The 22247-nt window shown below is 42.4% G+C and overlaps 1 protein-coding gene across 2 annotated transcripts in view; it reads right to left on the bottom strand.

The window, feature by feature from the left end:
- Window positions 1-22247, bottom strand: part of CASR (calcium sensing receptor) — a 38104-nt gene that overhangs the window by 1607 nt on the left and 14250 nt on the right. Inside the window, exons 4-5 of one of the 2 annotated variants that reach the window (XM_061988760.1) lie at window positions 4506-4736; window positions 942-1107 (exon numbers count right to left, since the gene is read on the bottom strand). In XM_061988760.1, coding sequence (XP_061844744.1) covers window positions 942-1107; window positions 4506-4736 — 397 coding nt within the window. The remainder of the gene's footprint in view (window positions 1-941; window positions 1108-4505; window positions 4737-22247) is intronic. The other variant, XM_010197487.2, reaches the window with a different exon arrangement.

Below are 22247 nucleotides of genomic sequence, written 5' to 3'. Positions count from 1 at the left end.
ACTGCAGCAACCAGCCATTCACAGGCTATGTAGCAAAACACGTGCTTAGTTCCAGCTTAAAAAGAGTCCTGCCCCTGCGCTCATGTTTTTGAAATACATTTCTTGTAAAAACTTTGCAAACTTTGCTATCAGCTGTTACCCAGGCTCATTTCTCCCATTCCTCCTTTTTTTTATATCTACTTCTGCTTGTCTTCGTACCTCTCACACTTTTTTCATCATTTGAAACACCCTGCCTGTCTCTATTACAGAGAAACTAGTGGTGCTGGAAATTTGGAATCTTTCAGACAGCTCTAAAGCTGAGGTTACCTTTTCCCTCTACTGCAGAACCTGAGGAGCTCAATCCAAGTTCCCACTGAAAACAACGAAAAGATATTCATGGATGTTTGAGAGGCCCCTGAGATTCTGGTCTCCTGCAGTGTCAGTGCTCAACAGAAGCTATGGTTGTTGAGCCTGTAAAGGGAAATATCCCTCTCTGCTTGTGAAATCAGGGATGAGATGAACTTTATTTCTTTGTAAAGAATGAAATAACCCCCTGGTAACTGAGGAAAATCAGACTGCTAACTACAGAATTTAGGATTAGGTTTGGGAATGTCTCCTTCCTCCAAGCTTTTGGGGGAACAAAGGCTATTGCTACAGTGCAATGGAGTTTGCCAGTGGCTACCTGAGAGGCTTCTTATAAGACAAGTCCTTTTGCAAGTTCTCTGCCTTAATTTTCCTAACTCAGAGCAGAAGGGACGAGCAGGCTTAGCAGAAGACAGGAGACCATAGGACTCAAATCCCATAAGGTCTTCAGAAGTCCCTCCAGACTTTCTGCGAAGCCTTCTGGCAAAGCATCCTCCAGCTCAGGACTGCAGGCAGATGATTTCAGCACAACTGCAGGTGCTGCCCAGGGGGCTCGCATGGTCCTCTGCAAACCCCCAAGGCAGCTCTGTGGGTATTACCTGTTTCATCGCTGTACTCCCCGTCAGGGCAGTCCACGCACTCAAAGCAGCAGGTGGGCTCTCCCTCAATAATGCCCTTCCTCGTGCCTGGGAGGCAGTCTCTGCTGCAGTTAGAGAAAGGCACCTGTAAGAAAAGAGCATAAAGAGAGTTAATGGTGGCAAGTGCCTCACATTCAGCTTTTCTTCAGCAGTACCTTGGCCTTCCCCTAAAGGTATCATTGCTTGATTAGCTGTTCCCTACACAGAACTGACATATTTTGCACAACAATCCTTCCCCAACCCAATGCACTGATATTTGTTTGAAGATGGTAGTGAAAATCAGCAGATCTTTCTATTCTCTACTGTGTTGAGGGCACTGCAAAGTGGTATGATGAGGCACATACCAGAAACAGTTGTTAGCTGGTTAAAGGCAAAGTGATCGACGTCTCTTGGTGGGAACTTGAGTCAGCCTTGGAGATGATGGGCTCTGAGTACTGATCCCCAATCCCATATATTGCACATTGACTGCTAATGATTTATGGCAATTAAAACAGTTTCTTGAAACCCACTTCCTCCTGTTCTCCTGAAGACCTTTTCCCACCCAGAAACAAAAAAAGGTAATTTAACTAAACAAGATGAGTTTTCATATGAAAGGAAGAAAGGCCCTGGTTTTAGAACACTGAACATTCAAAAGTGCAAATCAGCAGCTATATGCAGATCCAAACACTTCCAGACTTCTGTTGCTGCAAATAACGAGCTGTGTCACCTGCTGGCTGTGCATTTATGCTGCGTGTGAGCCCACCTGGGCACAGTCTTACCCTGGCAGCAAGTGGTTGCGTGGGCATGCTCAACTGTACACCTATTGCACAGTGACAACAAGGAGTTCAGCATAATAGTGGAAGCCTGGGCCTTTTTACACACCTGAGGCTGAGGCTGCCTTTTCCAAGCTAAATTAAGGAAAAAGAGCTGACATAGAACATGGGTTTCTCAGCTCAGAGGAGTTAAACCCACAATTTCCACTGCCAGAAAAGCACCATGATCTGCAGGGCTGCCCTGGTTGGAAGCCTCCATTCACCTGTTTGTAAGTTTACCACTAGTTTGCCCAAGCCCTGCTTACCTGCTGATCTCCAGGCACATCCTCTGTGGATGCCTTTAGTCAGTGGGTCGGGGACAGGGTTTGGAAATGGCCTGTGTGCAGGCGTTAACCTCAGCCACAGGGTAAATGAGACCTCACTAGTGGCAACTCGCATGCGGAGATGCCCATTTTGTGGCTCATCTGACAGTGGTTGCCATTGCCTGGCACTCTGAATTATAGTTGCAACACAGTTTGGGAACACTGTTTATAAGTTGTTCATCAGGACCATATAATTAATTGGACAGACAGACATCCAGGGCAAATTCCTCCATCTCCCCACCTGAAGCATTCTTTGCTGTTAATACCTATTGCTATTAATATAGTGTGCTGTTAATACCCGTTCCTTGGGACAGCCTTTCAGCAGGTATCATCCACCAAGAGGACTTACTCAGTCTAGACTGGCTTCCCTTAGCATGCCACTGATGGTTCTGCACAGGGCTGAATCAAAGGCCTGTCTGAAGTCATGCACTGCTTCCTTAATATCTACTAAGCAGCTTGAGCTTTCAAGGGGGAAAATTAAATTGATTTGGCATGTTTCACCTTGACAAATCCATGTTGGCTTTTTCTTATCATTTTTATTATCCTCTAAGTGTTTATAAACTGTTTAATAACTTTTTTTTATCAAGTCTTTCAGGTTACTGAATCTCAGCTCAATTGTGTGAAATTCCCTTGACTCTTCTATATCTGCTTTTAGAAACAGGTAGTACAATACCCTCCTCTAATCCTTTGAGACGTCACTCATCCTCCACTTTTCTCAAAGATGAATTGCTGGTACTTTTGAGATTGCTTTGGCTGCCTTCTGAAGTATTCTGTGGAAAATGTCATCAAGTTCTGCCAAAAATTATCTGCCTTATCTACCCTTTAACTTGTTCTTTTGCAAGTTTGGCCAATGCTGAAATTCTTGTACTAGAATTAACTACACTTAATCTTTTTTTTTCTTGAGGATGGCAGAGACACAGAAGACTTCAGTAAATGAAGTAGTGGCTATTCTCTTTGATCTGGAAGAAATTCAAACTATAAGTTGAAAAAAAGGCTGCAGCAGACACAGAGATCACAAACCCGTCCACAAGCACACCATTTATGTGCACTGGCATGACACTGAGCAACATCCAGTTGCATTTTTAACAGTTTAGGACAGAGAATGAAGATAAATGTTGTACTGTCAGACAAATTTAGACCAAAAGAACAAAATTAATTAGTTTAAGTAAGAAACAATATAATCCTAATTGTTGGAAATGTTCCAGTGACATTTGCAATGATCAGGAGGGGATAGAATATCAGGGTGGGGTTTTTTTTAATTCCTCTTATAGTTTGTGCTCAGAGACTCCAGCTAGGCTTAGGAAAACCTGAGCTCAGTGTTTCTGCAGTAATATGCTCTGTCTGACTCTTGTCTCCTTCAGAGAGCTCTGGATTTAAACGGTAAGTGAAGCTGGGTTCTCTGGAGTAAAGGTAAGGCTTAACTGATGGTGTAAATGTATTAAGTAAGTGTTGCTACTGCAGAAGCAGTTACCTGATCTGTCAGCCAACCTGAATAGTCACCGGGAAGTGAATTGCCTTGTTTGTTAATCAGGTGCTGATTTAACACATCTGGATGTTGCAGCAGGGCCTGGCAGTGACATTTCTAAGCTAACACTCTCTGTGTCACCTCCTAGGCCACAAGCCAGATGCCTGATTGGTATCCCCTCTGTGAGCTGGGGTTTCTCTCTAGGCTGGAGTGGGCTGCTGCCAGCTCTGATGGCAAGCCACCTGTCTCTTGCCTGCAGATCTCTGTACTGTGTTCCCATCACATGGGGGAGACACAGCCCTAGCTGCTAACGATACTATTATGCTGAAAAGATCTAAGTATGCAAGAAAGTGGTGAAGGACGTAGGCCTGACTCCACCACATACTTTTGAGTCTGCACAAGCACAAGTAGATTAAATTTAGGTGGCAGATACTGACATCTCCCACTCTTTGAGTACATGTCCAAGTTTACCTGAACAGATTGACAGGGCCTTTCTGTTTGGTTTGCAAGGCAAGGTTGTGAGGAAGGCTCTGGGACTTGGAGGGGAAAGCCAGCAGAAAGAGCTGAGAATTTAACTAGGAGCAGGAAGAGACACTTCTTGATATAGAGATAGAAACTTGATAGAAAACTTGACTTAGTCCACAATCAGATTTAGGTAATAATTTCTCATCCATGTGGAAGCAGCACTGCAAAATTCCAAGCTATCTACCTGAGCCAGAAAAAAAAGGCATTACTTAAAATACTAATATCGAGGCTCATCAAAGGTGTAGGAGGAGAGAAGCAGCTGCCTGATATTTCCAGAACTGTGTAACAAGGGTGTGAAAGACTACAGCAGAGACAATGCATACAGTAAGATGAATGGATCTTTTAATCAGACACGGAGCTGTAATATGAGTGTGCAGGATTAGTTCAAGTTTCAGCTTTCTGTGAAGATTTAAGCACTTACCTCCTTAGAGAATCCACTCCACAGGATCTTGTTTTCATTGATAAAGAGCCTCTCTCCTTTCTTGGCATAAACATTGTAGTGCCCAACTTCTTCAAAGACGACTGACCCATCCTCCGGAGAGAGATGCCAATTGATTATTGAGTAATTCCCTACCAGGTCCCCAAACTCATCAAAATCCACTTGCTCCCCCATGTTATTGGTGAAATTTAAGTGTCGCAGATGCTTGAGAACCTATAGAGAGATAGACACTGTGAAAACCTGTGTATCACAACCCTACCAGAGCACACATCTGAGATGGGGACAAAACTGGAAATAATCACTTTAGTACAGTCCTGAATCTCTTAAAAATCAATCACAGCAGCAGCAGTCTTTCTCTAATAGACATCACACACACACACACAGAGCCTGTACAAACCTCATAGATAGCACAAGGTATCACGGCCCTCAGGGTGGTCAGCACCCTTCTGTAACACTTACCAGTTGCTACCCCATAAGCTATTTAGCATTCCTCTTCAGTCCCTTTGAGCCACCTCTGCAAGCCCCTAGCTCATTGCCAAGTAGAGAAGTGGCAGCAGCCAGTGAAGTGCCTCAGTCTCTCACACATCCTTCTCACCCTGCTCTTGCAGCCAGTCTGCATAAATGCTCTCAGTTGGCACCACTCATCTCTGAACAGTCAGTCACTCAGAAACGGGAATGCTTGAGAAACAATACAGACTTGACTTTTGATTAAAAAACTCCAAGCCCAACTTCAGTACTCACTTCAGTAAAAAGCAACAAATCAAGCTCGTTCACCCCATGGTAGGCCTGGAGTACTCATACTATTTTTTTTTTTGGCTCTTGTCTCCTGATTGTGTAGTTTCAAGGAATCACATTCTGCCTGTCCCCACATGATGACTCCTTTAATTTTCACCTCATGCTTTAAACTTGTCATATGCTGCAAACAAGAGCAGCTAATCCCAGGGGCAACTGCAGCTGCAAAATTCATGATTTAGATAGTCAGACATGTAGACTGCTTTGAAATTGCAGGATTAAAGAAAGCCTGTACTGGCAATTCCTATGCAATTATTCACATTGTATTTTTCTTCAAAAGTTAGTTACTGACTTATGCATCTATCAGATTGGGTTTTTTTTTTTTCCCCTCTCATTTAATTAGTTGGTTTCTCTGCAGAGCTCATCTATGGAAAGCTGAGGTGACTCGGAGGGCAGATTGGGTATTGAATGCCTCCAGATCACTGTGGTGTAGTTGCTGCTGTGGTTCTAGTGCCTGCAGCAGCTCCTAAGTCCAGTGCTCACTCTCTCACCTGTGAGTGCCCAAACATACAGGTCCTGGATGTCAAAACGTAAGAGAAAACAAAATGAAATCAATTCGTCTGGATAGGCAGAGGCCTGTTCACCCCACAGACATAGAACAGACAACACTGCTTCGATGAAGCCTTTTAGCATGGAAACACAGGGACAAGGGAACAGAATCATTTTATTAATTCATGTCAGTTTTGCTAAATTGTCTCATTTCTCTCTGTTTCCTTTTGGGATCCTCTATCTCAAGCTAAAATCCCCAGAGCTACACAGATATCTTCCTCTCACTGCCTCTATCAGTGCCAGCCAAGTCTGGAAAAACTGTAGTAGTACTATACAGGACATAAAGGCTGGCCGTGCCTTTTCAGCTTTGTGTGATGTTGATAGAAGTACATAAAAACATTGCCACCACATTCAGCCTTTGAATAATGGGTGGGATGGCAGAAACAGTACATTTTTCTGTCTTTTTCATCTACTCAAGCTCTCCTCTGTAGACCAGCTCCCCCATAAGGCATGCAGCTGAAATGATCTCAACTGAAGAGACAGGACCTGTCCTTGGAATACATCACTCTCTGATGGACTGTGCAAAAGAAGGTGCTCTGCCCTGGTACTTGGCTGTGGAGAGGATGGGCATTACCTGCTGTAGGGAAGAAAAGAGAAGACTGCTCTTCTCTTCTCCCTCTTGTCCCCGAGTGGAATTCAGGAAGATGCTACTTGCTCAGCTTCATCAAGGAACAGTGAGAACAGAGCAGAAGCAGCTCTGTTGTCAGAACAAGTGACACAGTCTGCAGATCCACAGTGATATTTGTACTGCATCAACTCACTTTGGCCTTGGAGTCAGTAAGATTAATATTAGGTTGGGAAACTTGGGGATTCTCTGGATACAATATTTTTGTGTTTAATTTAATAACATTAATCTCAATTAGTCTGCTGCTTTGCAGTAGACTCCTGACATTAGGCTGCTTAAAAAATAACATACCCCCCTCTCTGCTGGTGGGATTTTGTAGGATTAGTTCAGCAGCATGTTTCCCTTGGTTACACAAGCACTACACCTGATGATTCAGGTTACAAACCATTTAATATATGAGCTGATATCTCTATTTATTGGGAAATATTAATATAAAAACACTGATCTGCATTTAATGCTGTGATTTTCCAGGTACAGAATAGCAGCTTCAGCTATGTAGTCATAGCTGGAGAGCAGAAGATCCCAGGTGTATTAGTTCAAGCAGAAAACACACATGCCCTATTTAAAATCCAAAATGGACGGGTAATACGAACAACAAGAGTAACAAAATCCATTTTCTCTTTCCAGCAAATACTAAACTTTGCCTTCAGGTCTAAATTCTGAGGGGCATCTTGTGAAATGGTAACAGAATGACTAGTAGGACATGTTTGTGTTTTAGACAGTAAGAAAATCCCAGGGTGATATTTGTATATCACACAAATTCTGCTCTCTACAGAATCAAAATACAGTTTAAACAGCCAAAGAACATATAAGCACTAAACTTTAAAGGAGGAAGTTGTAGACTCTGAATAACTCAGCATTCTTTTATAGGCACTAGCCTATCAATGATTAGCTAAATGATTCTCAGTTAAAAAAATGTGTCACTGTGTTTTGTAACTAAAGTTAGAAACATAAATACCCAGGGCTCAGTCCACAAAGACTTAAAACACCCTGCTTTAGTCAGGGCAAGAGCATGTGCCAGGGGTGCACGTATTGTATCCTGGAACCAAGAGTTTACAAAAGACGTGTTGACCTCGTGGCTCGAATACACCGTCAGCAGCTGGTGGAAGCCTGCGGGAAAAGCACTGTGCAAGCTGCTGTCTTCCTTCTATTTTTTTTCCTTCTGTCACAGGCTCCATGTTGAAATGCAATGCCTTTTAATTAAAATATCTATTATCAGAGAGGACTTGCAAGCTGCCTTCTAGTTTACCCTCTGATTATTCCTGGTAATGCCATTCCCAGATACATAGCATCCCATGCTTTATTCAGGCCAGATATTCTGGGTCATGTGGTTGCCACTCTTAGGGAAGGACCATAAATGAAGTTGTATTAGGTCAGACCATCATGCCATCTCCCCAGGACCTGTTTTTGACTGGTGGTCAGACAGTCAAGTGCCTACATGAGAGCAGAAGGGGACGTGATACTTCCCCAGAATACTTTCACACATTTTGCAGCTCAGTGACTTCCTAGGCCAAAGGTCTTTGTACCTGATAACCTGTGGTGGATTTTTCTTCCATGATGTTGCACCTTGGTGTTCTGCACCCATGTGAACTTTTCACATCCACAGCCTCCTACAGCAAAGAGGCTACATTTTATGAGAAAAGCACCTCTTCTTGCCTATTGGAACAGAGCAACTACTAATTGCTTTTGATGACTTTCATACTTATGTCAGAAAAGACAAAAAATTGTCATTTGCTAGTCACCTTTTCCATGCCTCTCGGGATTTTACAAACTTGTCAGATCTCTCTTCAGCCACTTCTTTCCCAGACTGAGGAACCCTATACAGCTTTGCTGCTTCTTCTAAAGAATCTGTTCCATTGACCTTTCTCCAAAGTTACCCAGTTTCCATCATCAATTCTGTGACTTGCACATGATATTGAAGTGACTTGCCCCACGAGTTACTGAAGTGGCCCCAAGGCACTGTTTACCTCGTCTCTTTTCCAGTGTGAATATTCTTAACAGTGCATTTACTTCTGTGACTACTTCTCGGCTAAAGCTGAGGAGTCTACCCAAGGACCTACTCAATCTTGAAGATCTGTGTTTACTCAGAACTCACTATTTATTTTTTTCTACTGTTGACTGTCCAACTCATGCAAAGGACTGAATTTGGTGATAAGACTATCAGAAGCCTTTTAGCATAGTCTATCAATAGAAGCTCTATTCTACAAATACCTCTCAGTGTCTTCAAAAAACTTCAGGAGGTTTGTGAGGTAGGACTTCTCTTTACAAAAGTCAGAGAGGCTCCTCAATATATTCTATTTTTCCTTCCCTATTTTATTTTATTCTTTACTACAGTTTCTAATAACGGGCTCAGTCAGGCTCTGCTAGTTCCTTGGACCTCCTACAGCATAATTTTAGCAAACTGATGTCATATCACATCACAGAATCCTGAGGGTTGGAAGGGACCTTGAAAGATCATCAACCTCCCTACCAGAGCAGGGCCACCTAGAGTAGGTCACACAGGAATTCATCCAGGCAGGTTTTGAATGTCTGTCAACTTTCTAGGACTCAGGGCCTAAGATGAAGTGAGCAGTTGGATACTATAGTCAGTTGTTTAATCTGTGAGCTGTGACAGAACTCTCGGGTGAACATCATTCATTTGCACTGAACTATTAAGGTTTGTTTTGCTCTTGTGTCTTATAGCTACTTCTACATTCACTTCAAGCAGACAGATCCTCTACAAGTCCCCCATAAATAAATAAGCTCAAGAACATTCTCAAATTTGTCCACAAAGAGCACACTCTTCTTCTGCCTTACGTTGTCTTTCGCAGTGATAATCTATGGCTTAACAGACAATCCTACTGCAGAAGTGTTTTAAAAAAAAGCATTTATGAGCTTTTATCCCATTTACAGCCTGTCCCTCATTCTTGTTTTTGGCCTGCCTTACTTTACTCTTACATGTAAACTGCCAGAGTTTATGATCCTTCCAATTTTACTCACTGGACATAATTCAGCTATTTGAAGGATGCTGTCTTGCTTTTAACAATAACCACTTAGTACCTTTGTTTTGCCTTGCCAGCTTCCTTAGCCTTTCTCCACCTTTTCTTGATCTTTTGTGTCACTAGTATTAGGGTTGGTGGCAGGCAAAAACCCCCACTTATATCGCAAACGCTGTCTGTCCTGGTTTAGCCAGGAGCAGCTTTTGGCTTGGTAACAGGGGGAGCGGGTTGCAGTGAAGACCCTCCCCTGGCTCCTAGGTTCAGACCCACCTCCGGCCCGGCTGGGCCAATCTGGCGCCTCTGCGATCACTATTTAGGGGACGGGAATTTGAAATGCGAGTCGGGAGGTGGAGAGTGATACAAGATGGAGGCCACCACGCGGACCCTTCAGCCAGAGAAGGAGGAAGGAACGAGAAGCAGTAGACCGGAGACCCCTCTGCAAGCCGTGGCGAGAATACAAGCTGTGCCCCTGAAACCTGTGGAGATTCGTGGCAAGACTGAGAGCCACCAACAGCTCCGTGTGGGTGAGCCCGGACGGGCGGGGGACTGTGTGGGGAGATGGCCATGGCCCAGGCCGTGCTGGAGAGCCTGCGCGCCGCAGAGCAGCCCCACACGAGAGGCAGAGAGGAGCTGCAGCCTTTGGAATAAGTGGGCATCGGAGCAGCCCGTGCAAGTCTGCCATGCTTGTGAGTTACCCCACGGACTTGCAGGGAGGACTGGTGTGGAGTTCACCCGTCCTGAGGAGGGACAAACGGCAGAAGCTCTCGGAAACCGACTGACTGAACCCCCCACTGCCTGCCCCCCCGAACCGTTCAGGGGGGGGCAAGGTAAAAACACCGGGATCAGGGCTCTGAACCCGGGAAGAGGGGAGGGGTGGCAAGAAGGTGTTCTTAAAAAGGCTGGTTGGACTCTCCATTGATGTATTACTCTGGGTTGTTTCATTTTGGTTATGTTTTGGTTGATTTTGCATTAAATTATTTTCTGTTTTCTTCCCCAAAACCGAATAGCCTGGTCTGTTTTGTCCTGAACCTTAAGCGGCAATTAAGCCCTCCCTGCCCTCGAGCAATCCTCAGCCTCTTCGGTACTCGAGGCTAATCGTGGCCTTTGTTCCCTGATGGGCCTAAACCACGACACTGTCTGGTAGTAGATAATTGTTTGTGTGCATGAATCTCCAAAGCTGAACTTTTGTACTGTGGAGCACAAGCTAGTTGCAGACAGTATGTACGGTACATTTTGATAGCAGTCGGACTAGACAAAAGTAGCATGTCTGAATCCTCCAGTTGGTAACAAGATGTAAGACAGAACCATCAGTTAGATGACTCATTGCAATCAAAACCTAAGGCTCAAGGGGTGCCTGATCCGTAGTTGGGATACTGGGCACCTGATGCTAAAATAACAAAGACTACTCATCACTTATTGTATGAGGACTGGGCTGTACTCCAGGATTGAAACTGTCAGGTTGGTAACAGTGCAGATGAACAAAGGGAGAGAAACTCTAGAAGAAAGGCTGGTGTCAAGTAGTTGAAGAGAGAAAACATTGATAGTCAGCCAGAGATTCATTGACAATACTGCAAAGGATTTCTGGCAAGACGGAGTGGCCATGCCAGCACTGGTGAAATTCTAGATCTGTCATTGACTTGAAAACCAGAGTAAAAGAAAGAGTTCAGTTCAGGAATAGCTGTACAAAAGCTGAGAATAACTCATGAACATTCAAAACTGTTAGGCTTTTGTAAGAACTGAATGACATCCTCATAAAGCTAGGCAGGTCGATGGACAGCACAACTGAAGGCTAAACATGTGTGACGAATCCAATGTGTCATATGTTAGAAGTAATAATTTAAGCTATTCATAACCTTTACTGGAAACTAAATGAACTAATAATTTAAAACAAAGACTTGTTAATTATTGTAGGCAGCTCAGTAAAAACACTTTATACATTATGCAGTTGAAAGAGCAAACAAAATGCTTGGATATGACAGTAAGAGAGAAAACGACACTGAAACTATGGTGCCAATATGTACATCGATAGTACATTTTCCACTGGAAAATGCAGCTACTCCTGCTCACTTGATCAGAAAGAAGAATAAGGAAGGAAAGAGAGGGCCAGAGGTGGCTGCTCAGTAGATGGTGCTTGATGCTTTTTTTTGTCTCATGCTATGTCGTGAGTGCTTCAGTCTAGAGTTTCTTGTGACAAGGACCATCTGAACTGCCTGCAACTTGGCTTGATGGGTTAGCTTACATGATTTTCTAGCCAGCAACCATGGATCACTGCTCTGCCCTGAGCTTGTACTGCCTAATGTAAAGCTGATAGCTAACGGCACATGGCTCAAGCATGCTATGATAAAGGATAATCATTTTGATAAGTGTGACATGGCTGGAAAGTATAGCAAGAAAGTTTTCATGTGCCTGGCCTAGACTGGATCCACATGATATATAAAGAAATAAACAGAGTGGGAATATCCTCCGCATACATCTCAACTATAAGATTTTCTGAAACCAAAGATTTCCACAGGAAAACGTGTGAAATCCCGACAACTGAAAATGAGTGAAAATAGAGTTTTTTAAAAGAAAACTTAAAAAATGTGACCATCAAGTCACATTTCCATTTTTTATTGTGTAATTACTTTTTTAATGGTAAAAAGGCATCTGTCAAAATGATAGAATCTTAGAATGGTAGGGGTTGGAAGGGACCTTTAGAGATCATCTAGTCCAACTCCGCTGCTAAAGCAGGTCCACCTAGATCAGGTCACATAGGAACATGTCCAGATGGGTCTTGAAGACCTCTAAGGAAGGAGACTCCACAACCCCTCTGGGCAGCCTGTGCCAGGGCTCCCTCACCTGAACAGTGAAATATTTTTTTCTTATGTTTAAGTGGAACTTTTTGTGTTCCAGCTTCATCCCATTACCCCTTGTCCTGTTGCTAGCTACTATAGAAAAAAGGGATGTCCCAGCCTCCTGACACCCACCCTTTAGATATTTGTAAATATTAATAAGACTCCCCCTCAGTCTCCTCTTTTCTAGACTAAAATGCTTGTTTGGACAGTGTTGTTTCAAGTAACTGTAATTAGTGAGTTTAACTAGCTCCAGTGGAGATGACAAAAGAGATTTTACTTTTTAACATTTTCTCCTTTTTCTGTTTTAAATTAAGATCCATCTGTGTGCCAGTACTCAAACATGTTTGTATGGCCTAAAGCATGATATTGTACTATTAGTTTCCCAGAATCCAAAAGAATGTAACTTTAGGAGCTAAGACATCTGAAGTAGCCTTAGTCTCAGTTCAGTGGTACCCCAAACAGACTTAATCTGATGTCCTGACTGCAGTAGATTTCTTCTGGAGAAAAATGGTTGGAGTGACAGCATTTGCACACCTCGAATACTGTGTCCATTTCTGGGCCTCTCACTACAAGAAGGAGATTTGAGGTGCTGGAGTGTATCCAGAGATGGGCAACAAAGCTGGTGAAGGGTCTGGAGAACAAGTCTGATGAGGAGCAACTGAGGAAGCTGGGGATGTTTATCCTGGAGAAGAGGAGGTTGAGAGGAGACATGATCACTCTCTACAACTGCCTGAAGGGGAATTGTATTAAGGTGGGAGTCGAGCTCTTCTCTCCAGTGTGAATAATAGAACACAAGGAAATGGATTTAAGTTGTGCCAGAGGAGGTTTAGATTGGACATTAGGAAGAACTTTTTCACCAAGAGAGGGAGGTGGTGAAGTCAATATCCCTAGAGATATTCACAAGAGGCATAGATGAGTTGCCGAGGGATATGGTTGAATTTAATGATGGACTTCTCAGTGTGAGGTTAGTGGTTGAACTCGATGATCTTAAAGGTCTTTTCCAACTACAATGATTCTATGATTGTCCCCCCACAAATACTGTGTATTTGTAAGAATTACAGAATTTGTAAGAATTACAGTTCCTAGTAACCAGGACAAAAATCATGGTAGCAAAGTGAAAAAATAATGTCTGTGGAGAATTGCTAGATGGGAAACACAACGCTACACAAAATCAAGCATGCTTCTGACTAGTCTCTGCCCTAGTGATGTGCAAGCAGAGGCCGGTGATGGCAGAGGTGTCCGTACCCAGAAGAAGGGATAAACTGTAGGGACAGCCAGAGGAAGGGACTGAATAATTGTACCGTGTGCATGATAAATCCATTATCAGTTCAGAAATAACGTCCATGTTTATCAAAATAAAAGCTAACCTCATCACACAAAGCTCAAACAGCAGTACTTACTATGACGTGCTCTAAAAGCACTCATCTAGCAGACCATTTAAACAAGGCTGTGAAATACAGGTATTATATCAACGGAAAGTGGAATGTAAAAAAACCCTGGCGAACAGAGAAGAAAAAATAATGAGGCAGCATCTTAAGAATTCTTATTTCTTGAGCATATTACTACTCAAAGGGGTCACGTATGCCAAATCCTCATGACATAAGGCCATAAGTGACAGCTAAAGAGGATGGAAAGCTAAAGAGACTGCTAAGGAGGAGCAGGAAATCTAAACAAATGCTATGTTATTGCCCTTGCTATCAGAATAACAAAAAAATCCTGGACATTCTTATCCCAAGGACACTTCTTTCGGAGCCATAATGTGACATTAACAAGGTTGAAGGTTCTTAAAAGAGATTAGAGAACAGCATGAACAATTTAAATTAGATCTAAAAGGCTGACAGAACCAGACAGTTTATCACAGCACTCCATAAGCAATAAAAAGAGCTCTAATACAGTAGGTTTATGATATATGTGTAAAAATGTCACTGGCTTTGAATGACAAAGTCAATATGCTACCTAATATGTTTCCACAGCAATCCAAATCCACCTTTCTGGCACACATGCACATTTAATGTACTCCCAACAGTGTGCCTGAAGTTTCCCTGCATGTCAGTCTGTGCAGGGCATGAATCAGAGCTAACCCCTGTTACAGAGGCTTGTATTTCTGCTCAGTGGGCTGCTTCGCAGTCTGTAAACAAAGTCTGATTAGTCTGACATCAATCCCAGGAAAAACAATGGGAAAACAAGAGGCTTGGGCTGAGGATCAATGAATGTAAGATTATAGAACAGAAATATAATTGCTGCCAGTGGAAAAGGCTTTGAGGAATACAGATTTTGTTAGATCCAAGTTTGGTTGGCACCCTTTCAGAAGTGAAGTGTTTGAGCTTTATATTGAGCTTTACATTGAAAGTAAAGCATCCATTCATCGGTCAAGAATTGCCCAACAGATTTGTAAAAACAGATGGCAACAGACACAGATCATAATTTCATGGGGAATTCCTCCAACCTCAGTAAAAAACTCACTGTCACCCAGCATGCTCTTCAATACACTGGTAGCAAATACAAAAGTGCTGCTGGGAAAATGCATGGATTAAGGTAATGGTAAATATTTATCAAGGCAAGGCAATTCCCTGAGATCGCTCAACATCTGTGCTTAATACAATAAAATTCAGACACCCATTCAGGCATAAGAAATTGAAGTCACAGGCACAGAAAGGGTACCACAACCTGCAAAGTATGACTGGCAACTTAATGTGACCTTTCAATTGCATACTATGTCAAGCAAGGCTAATGGAACTTGTGCACATATAAATGAGGAAGTAATATGAGTAAATGTGGGATTTTTTTTTTTTCACTGTCTGGCTGTGCTGAGGCTGTTAAAGCAATACTGAATATATGCCAAAAATGAAAGATGAATAAATACCAAAGATACAGAAATAAAGCAGAAAACATATGACTAAGAACCTACACTGTTTAAATTATCACAATAAGACCAAGGAATAATTTGATCAATGTGCATAAATACCATATGGAGAAAAATGATGAGTACTTCATCTGGACTTTTAAATCTAATAGAGCAAGGGCAAGTAAGGACCAATGAAACTAAAAGTCATTTAAATCCTAACTAGAAATAAGACGCGGTCTGTGGCAAGCGATGTGACCTGCCATGGATCATGCTAATAAAAAAGAAGGTCTATTAGTCAGTGTGTCTTTGGACAAAATAAATCTTGCTAAACACAAGTTTGACTGAAAACCTTACAAAACACAAGTCTGACTGGAAACAGCCCTTTGGAAGTGAAATACTTTCCATTCAATATGAAGCACTTCACTATATCAAGCTTACTTTCCTGAACATGGCATCAATTGATATAGTTTATTACACAAAGGATTTCAAATTGCATGATCATTTGGACAGTGACTCCATTTGAACCTGTTTTAGGTACCTATCAAGGTTTTGTGGAGAGAGATGATCTCTATGCAGACAAAGGCAACCGTACAGGTACAGTGAAAGCTAGTTGGCAGTGCTATTAGATGGTATTTTGTACTCTGGATGCTTCTGTCTGTACCTACAGACACGATAGGAAAGAACCATCATGGCCACCTAGTCTAGACTTAGTGACATAATTGCTTTGTTTTTCACTTGTAATAAATATAATGTGATGAAATCCACTGGGTACAGCAGCCCAGGATACTGTGTATACTAATGGTGAATGATCTATTGGCAGAAGTCCTGACTGAGTAAACAATGTTTTAATGCTCTTGTGAGATCATCACGCTGCACAATAACTGTTATGGCAAAGTACCTAAAAGCTAAAGATAGGTCTCTTTTTACTAATTTCTGTCTGCATTTAATGCTAAATAATGGATAATTCATTGCCCAATTATTAAAGTGAATAATAGAGCCAGTGGTTGTCCCGCAAGTTCAGAGTTTTCAAGTAGCATAATTCACATATAATGTCTTGTATAATCAAAACCTGATTGAAATGTCTTTTCTGGGAGGTGTTTAATTCTACGTCTAGCCAGCTGTACAGAGAGCAGATCTTTGTATGTGTCCCTATGAACCCATTTGCTGTCATTTTCTTCTAACAGCACTTCTAACAAGGGGTGAAACTGCATACTGCACAGAACAGAGCTGATACTGATGTGAAGAACTGTGGCTTTCCCTAGGCCAGAAGGAAGGCATAGCTTTTAACTGGAAATTCTTTCCTATTTGGAACTATAGGATGGATTACTTCAATCCTTTCTCAAAGCTGCCTCTCTGTTAGAATGAGAACCAACTTGTCCTACATACTTGGTGTAATTTCTTTTAACAAAATATGGCTTGTCTGTCAAACCTGAGTTCAGTGGTTATTTATAACCTACTCAAGAACAACTATTCACTAAAATAAAAAACCAAACCCAAGTTTCCTATAGTCACACTGATCTAACTGAACTCTGCTTCCATTTTAGACATTTAGAATGGGTGTCTGTTGCAAGCACAATCATAGGATCCATCAATGCTCAACTAAAGTCCTAGTGGATTCACTGTTACTGTGTTTGGGCACATACCACTTGACTACTAATTTAACACTGTTTTTTCCATTTCCCTTATCAATGTCAGTCTTGACCAACTAAGAAATCTTGTGTCAAGGCTTTGATTTCTGCAGTTTCTAAATAACCTTCAGTAATTCCTCCTAAAGACACTGGTAAAATTCCTTTATGAGCAAAGTATTGCTTTTGGTCCAGTGGGGAGTTGGAATACTACAAGGCAAAAGATGTGCTGTGTGTGTATGTGGGGATAAAACTACATGCCTGATTAGTAAACCATCTGTGAGGATGACTAACCACAGAGAACGAAAAGAAATAATAAACTGTGCTGTGATTATCATGCCTTTGAAATTAGCTTCAAATCTACCTTGGGATAAACAGAAATCAGCCAAGCCAGAGGAATTATTACAACATGAAATTGAATTTTTTATAAGCCTACTTGTTTCCTCACCTCACATTCTAAGTGCCTTTTGTCACCATTTCTATTTGTGAGTAGCACTGGGGAAGGTGAGTCCTAGAAGAAACTTTACATCTTTTTGTGTAACAAAGACATGTTGTGTAAAAGATACTGATGTCTTGGTAGTTCAAGGGATAATTATTATCTCATGGAGCCTTCCTCAAAATTCCCAGGCCCAATACAGGCCGCACAACTGACTTATTTTCCCCAGGTGACAAAGGTAGAAACGAGCTTCATAAATATTAGAAAACACTTCTTTTCAAATACAGTTTTTGTTGTATTGCAGCATATAAGTGGCTAAAATAGAAATTACTTTCATGAAAATTTCATCAGGTTTGGGGGTGGAGAGGAATATTGCAGTTTTTGTCATTGGGCAGTGACTCAGAAGACTCAGAAGACTCAGAAGAATCTCAGCCATTCCCCACTAAGTAATTAATAACCACAACTCCTTACTTCATGATGCAGAGGTTGTGTGTTTGTATTTGTATTTCATTCACCCTTCTTCTAGAAACCCTGTTGAGGCAATGGCTTCCCTCTGCATTTCCTACTAGTGACTTTACAGACATGAACTCCCTTTAGTAAGGTCCAGTTAACTCTTTCCCCTTTTAGTTGCAGAGACATCTAAACAGTACTCCATTTATTGCTGGCTTAGCTGAAGAGCTCACAAGTGATGTTCTCAGCTGAGAGCAAGCTGTTACCTTGAAACTGATGAATAACTGCCAATCAGTTATTGCCCTTGTTTGGAAATATCTGTGCTTGCTCTACTGACCCACATGTTTCTGTGCATGGCTAAAGCTGTCTGCTTCTCAATTTGGTCTCCCACAACAAAGGCACATGGGTGAAATCACAGAATCACAAAATCACAGAATGATAGGGGTTGGAAGGGACCTTTAGACATCATCTAGTACAATCCACCTGCCAAAGTGGGTCAGCCTAGATCAAGTCACACAGGAACATGTCCAGGTGGGTTTTGAAGACCTCCAAGGAAGGAGACTCCACACCCTCCCTGGGCAGCCTGTGCCAGGGCTCCCTCACCTGAACAGTGAAATAGTTTTTCCTTATGTTTAAATGGAACTTTTTATGTTCCAGCTTCATCCCATTACCCCTTGTCTTGTCACCAGACACAACAGAAAAAAGAGATGCCCCAACCTCCTGACATCCACCGTTTTTATACTTCTAAATATTAATAAGAACCCCCTCAGTCTCCTCTTCTCCAGACTAAATAGCCCCAGTTCCCACAGCCTTTCCTCATAAGGAAGATGCTCCGTCCCCTGATCATCTTCTCTCCAGAAGTTTCCTGTCCCTCTTGAGCTGGGGAGCCCAGAGCTGGACACTCCAGATGAGGCCAGACCAGGGCAGAGTAAAGGGAGAGCAGAACCTCCCTTGGCCTGCTGGCCACACTCTTGGTGCATCCCAGGATGCCATTGGCCTTCTTGGCCACGAGGGCACATTGTTGGCTCATGTTCAGTTTATTATCAACCAGGACTCCCAGGTCTCTCTCTGCAGAGCTGCTCTCCAGCAGGTCCATGCCCAGCCTGTACTCGTGCATGGAGTTGTTGCTCCCCAGCTGCAGGACTCTGCACTTGTCCTTGTTGAACCTCATGAGGATCCTCGCTCCCCAATTCTCAACCTGGTTGAGATCTCACTGAATGGCAGCACAGCCTTCTGGGGAACGAGCCAGTCCTCCCAGTTTGGTGTCACCAGTAACAAAGAAATCTCCAGTACATTTATAATGCAAGCTAGGTGAAGTTCTGCAGTTGCCTGACATTCAGCAGCTTCCTTTGTTGCAATTCTTCCCAAATGACTAATTTTCACACCATCCTTAGTTAATATCTGTTCTGATACTGTTTCATTCTCTATACCACAAAGCAGCAGCTTTCCATACACCTTTTTAATTGCTCAATAGACACAAAATTGATTAGATATGCCATGAGGCTCAAAGATCTGGAGAGACGTATGTCATCTAAGGCATCATTCACTTCTTTAATGCCGTGCAGAATCAATATCCAGACAGTCAGACATACCTAAATGTAAAGCTGGAGAAGGCACCAATCCATTTTTACCTCTTTATAAATGCATATCACCAGCACAGAGGAAGGAACTGTTGGCTAGGAGGTGCACAGGTGTAATAAAACATTTTAGGTGTTGCTAGGAGAAGCCAATTTGTATTTGCTTTTAGTTTGTGGAACAGCATATGGCAGCTTTTCACTAAGTCTGAGGTCAATCAGATTTCTAGGTATAGATTAATATACACGAGCAAGTCTTTAACCTGCTAATCATTAGGACAGCACATTTTTCAGCCTCAGCAGCATGCTTTGCCTTGGTGCCTAGAAGAGCTATCTCATTTTTCACCCCTGAAACCTTCCAAAGTTCACAGCCTCCAGTGTTACTACAACCTGCAAATTATCTGAGAGCCCACCTAAGGATGTTCTGCTCCATGACCCTGTGATTGTTGCCCTCTCAAATCTACAGAAGCCTATCTTTCTCAGGTAATTGTTAACCTTTTTCTGTGAGACAGAGAAGCCCACCAGCTGTTTGTTGGCAATCATCAAGAAGCCAAATGAGTGGGCAGAAACACTGAGTAAACTTTGCCTGAAGAAAGGACGTGTTTTTTCCTCTGCTACACAGAAGTAGTAAGTATTTGCCCTGAAGGACAGAGCAAGACACAAAAAATAAGAGGAAAACTAAGAGGGTAAGACCACCCAGTGGTTGAAACATGAAAGAGACACCAGAGAGGCTCCTGTAAACACCCCAAAGAGTTACAAATCCTTACTTGGGGGAACTGAAAAAAGAACAGATGGAAGTGTTGGAAGTGACCATAGGGATAGGCAACTCAGTGGAGACAAAGAAAATAAGGAACTTGAAGGACCTGGGAAATCTTATCAAGGAAGATATTAAGAAAAAAGGACTTCAAAAGCAGACTGAGCTGTTACAGAGAAACAAGCCAAGGGCATGGGGAATTTTGACTAAGAGGCAACAGTAGTACAGGAGTCCTGAGACCATGTCCCACCTCTTGCCATAGCTTCCCACTGCTATTCTATCACTTATGGGAGAGCCTTTATTTTGGGGTGGCTAGTCCATGAATGAGAGCAATACATAACAGAGTTAGCCCTATCCAATACAGTCTCATAAAGAAAAATAACCACAGCCCACTAGCAGGAGAGAAAGGGCACCTGATAATTAGAAATTACAGAGTCCTTTAAGAAGACTATTTGCAGTCATACACTGTAATCCATAGTGCTTTGTGTAAAATTTTGCCTTTTCCAAATGCGACAGAAATTGCTTATCCATTTTATTCTGGATTGCTTTGCACATTTTTGTTACCTGAAAAAAACACTGCAAAAAAGTAATTAATCTGATCTTGATCAATATTGTGCAGGACACAACAATGGCATGTGAAGAGAATTCTACTTGCTCTTTGCAGGTACCTTGCAAAGGTGTGCACCTGAATTATCTTCTGCCTTGTAGTAGGGTAAGTTCTTAAACCTGACAGCTGCATGCATATACATTGCTCAGAATAAGAGCAGCACAGACAAAATTATAGATTAAAGTCTGTAATTTTCTTTAGAGCATGGAAGCGCCAGTTTTCCTATTACCAGCTAGAGGACTCTGAACCCCACGGGCAGCTATGCACAGAGTGAGTGGCACAGCTCCTGCCTGGCAGGTGCCCTGCCCGCTTATGAGCTCTGCCTGTGCCCGTGTCTGCAGCAGCCTGTGAGCTTGTGCTGATCAGTCCCGTTTCTAGTGGGGATGCCTGCAGCCAGCTTCAGAGGCATTGGTAAAACAAAAGGAAGCAAGACTGGATTTATGGACAGGGTCTGTCACTGACCACCAACTTGAAGAAAATGAACAAGCAGATTTTCTTAAACAAGTAGCTATAAGTATGAAGAGAAGAAAGTTGTTAGTATTTGATATTTTATCTTGGGAGACAGAAAAATCCCATGCTCCAACATACTTTGAGCTTTCTTAAGCTGTACATGGTAAATTCTTAACAGGAGAATGGCAATCAATTTAACCAACTTGAAGTAATTCTGTGCTAGGCTTCCTGCTGTCCAGTTCAAATGAACTGATCACTGAGGTTAAAATGTTATTTTTATATACAGCTCTGCACAAGCACTTTCCTCAAATCACATAAACCACTCACTTCAAAATGTTCATGTTACAGGTACATAAAATTAACATTTAGCAGACAATGAATAAATAATAACTTATATGTACTAATGGGATAACACCATTGAAAGGCAAAAAAATAAATGATTTATAATTAAATTGCGGAACACACCATTTATCCTTCCCACTCACCGACTCTGTCCACAAGGGTAGCTCAGGCTAACAGAGCCATGAGTTCACAGGGTTCACCTTATCTGTTCCGCACACCACCTGGCTGGCGACTGCAGACACTACTAGCAGCTGCTGGCTCCAGTCTCAGGTGTGGAGGCTTCCTAACACCTTCCTCATGCCCTCAGGCTGCTCAAGAAAGCCTTGAGCTGACTGTGGGAAGAGCAAGCAGGCACTGACCATAGGCAGAAATACTGCTGAAAGCAAGATTCATTTAGTAGATAGATTTTTCTTCTGTCTGCTTGTCAGAAAACTCTCCACTCTCTGAAGATGCACATTTGTGAGGTGAACTCATTACCCCCAGGCCTGAGGAAAGCTTTCCAAGGGTAATGAGCCACAATGCCTGATATGAAGTAGGTGTGCACACAAACCTGGCACTTACCTGCTATTTATGTGTTTGATTTTTGAAATGAAGTGAAAAAATGAGGGTGAGGGAGCCCTGGCACAGGCTGCCCAGAGGGGTTGTGGAGTCTCCTTCCTTGGAGGTCTTCAAGACCCGCCTGGACATGTTCCTATGCAACCTGATCTAGTGACCCTGCTTCTGCTGGGGGGTTGGACTAGATGATCTCTAAAGGTCCCTTCCAACTCCTACTATTCTATGATTCTATGAAATGCACAAATATCAAATGTATTTGACAGCCAACACCACATAATGGTGGTCATTTCAGGTATAGCTTGTTCCTT

The sequence above is a fragment of the Colius striatus genome, chromosome 1, assembly GCF_028858725.1.
Source record: "Colius striatus isolate bColStr4 chromosome 1, bColStr4.1.hap1, whole genome shotgun sequence".
Taxonomy (NCBI): Eukaryota; Metazoa; Chordata; class Aves; order Coliiformes; family Coliidae; genus Colius; species Colius striatus.
This window is presented reverse-complemented; position numbering and strand designations above follow the sequence as displayed.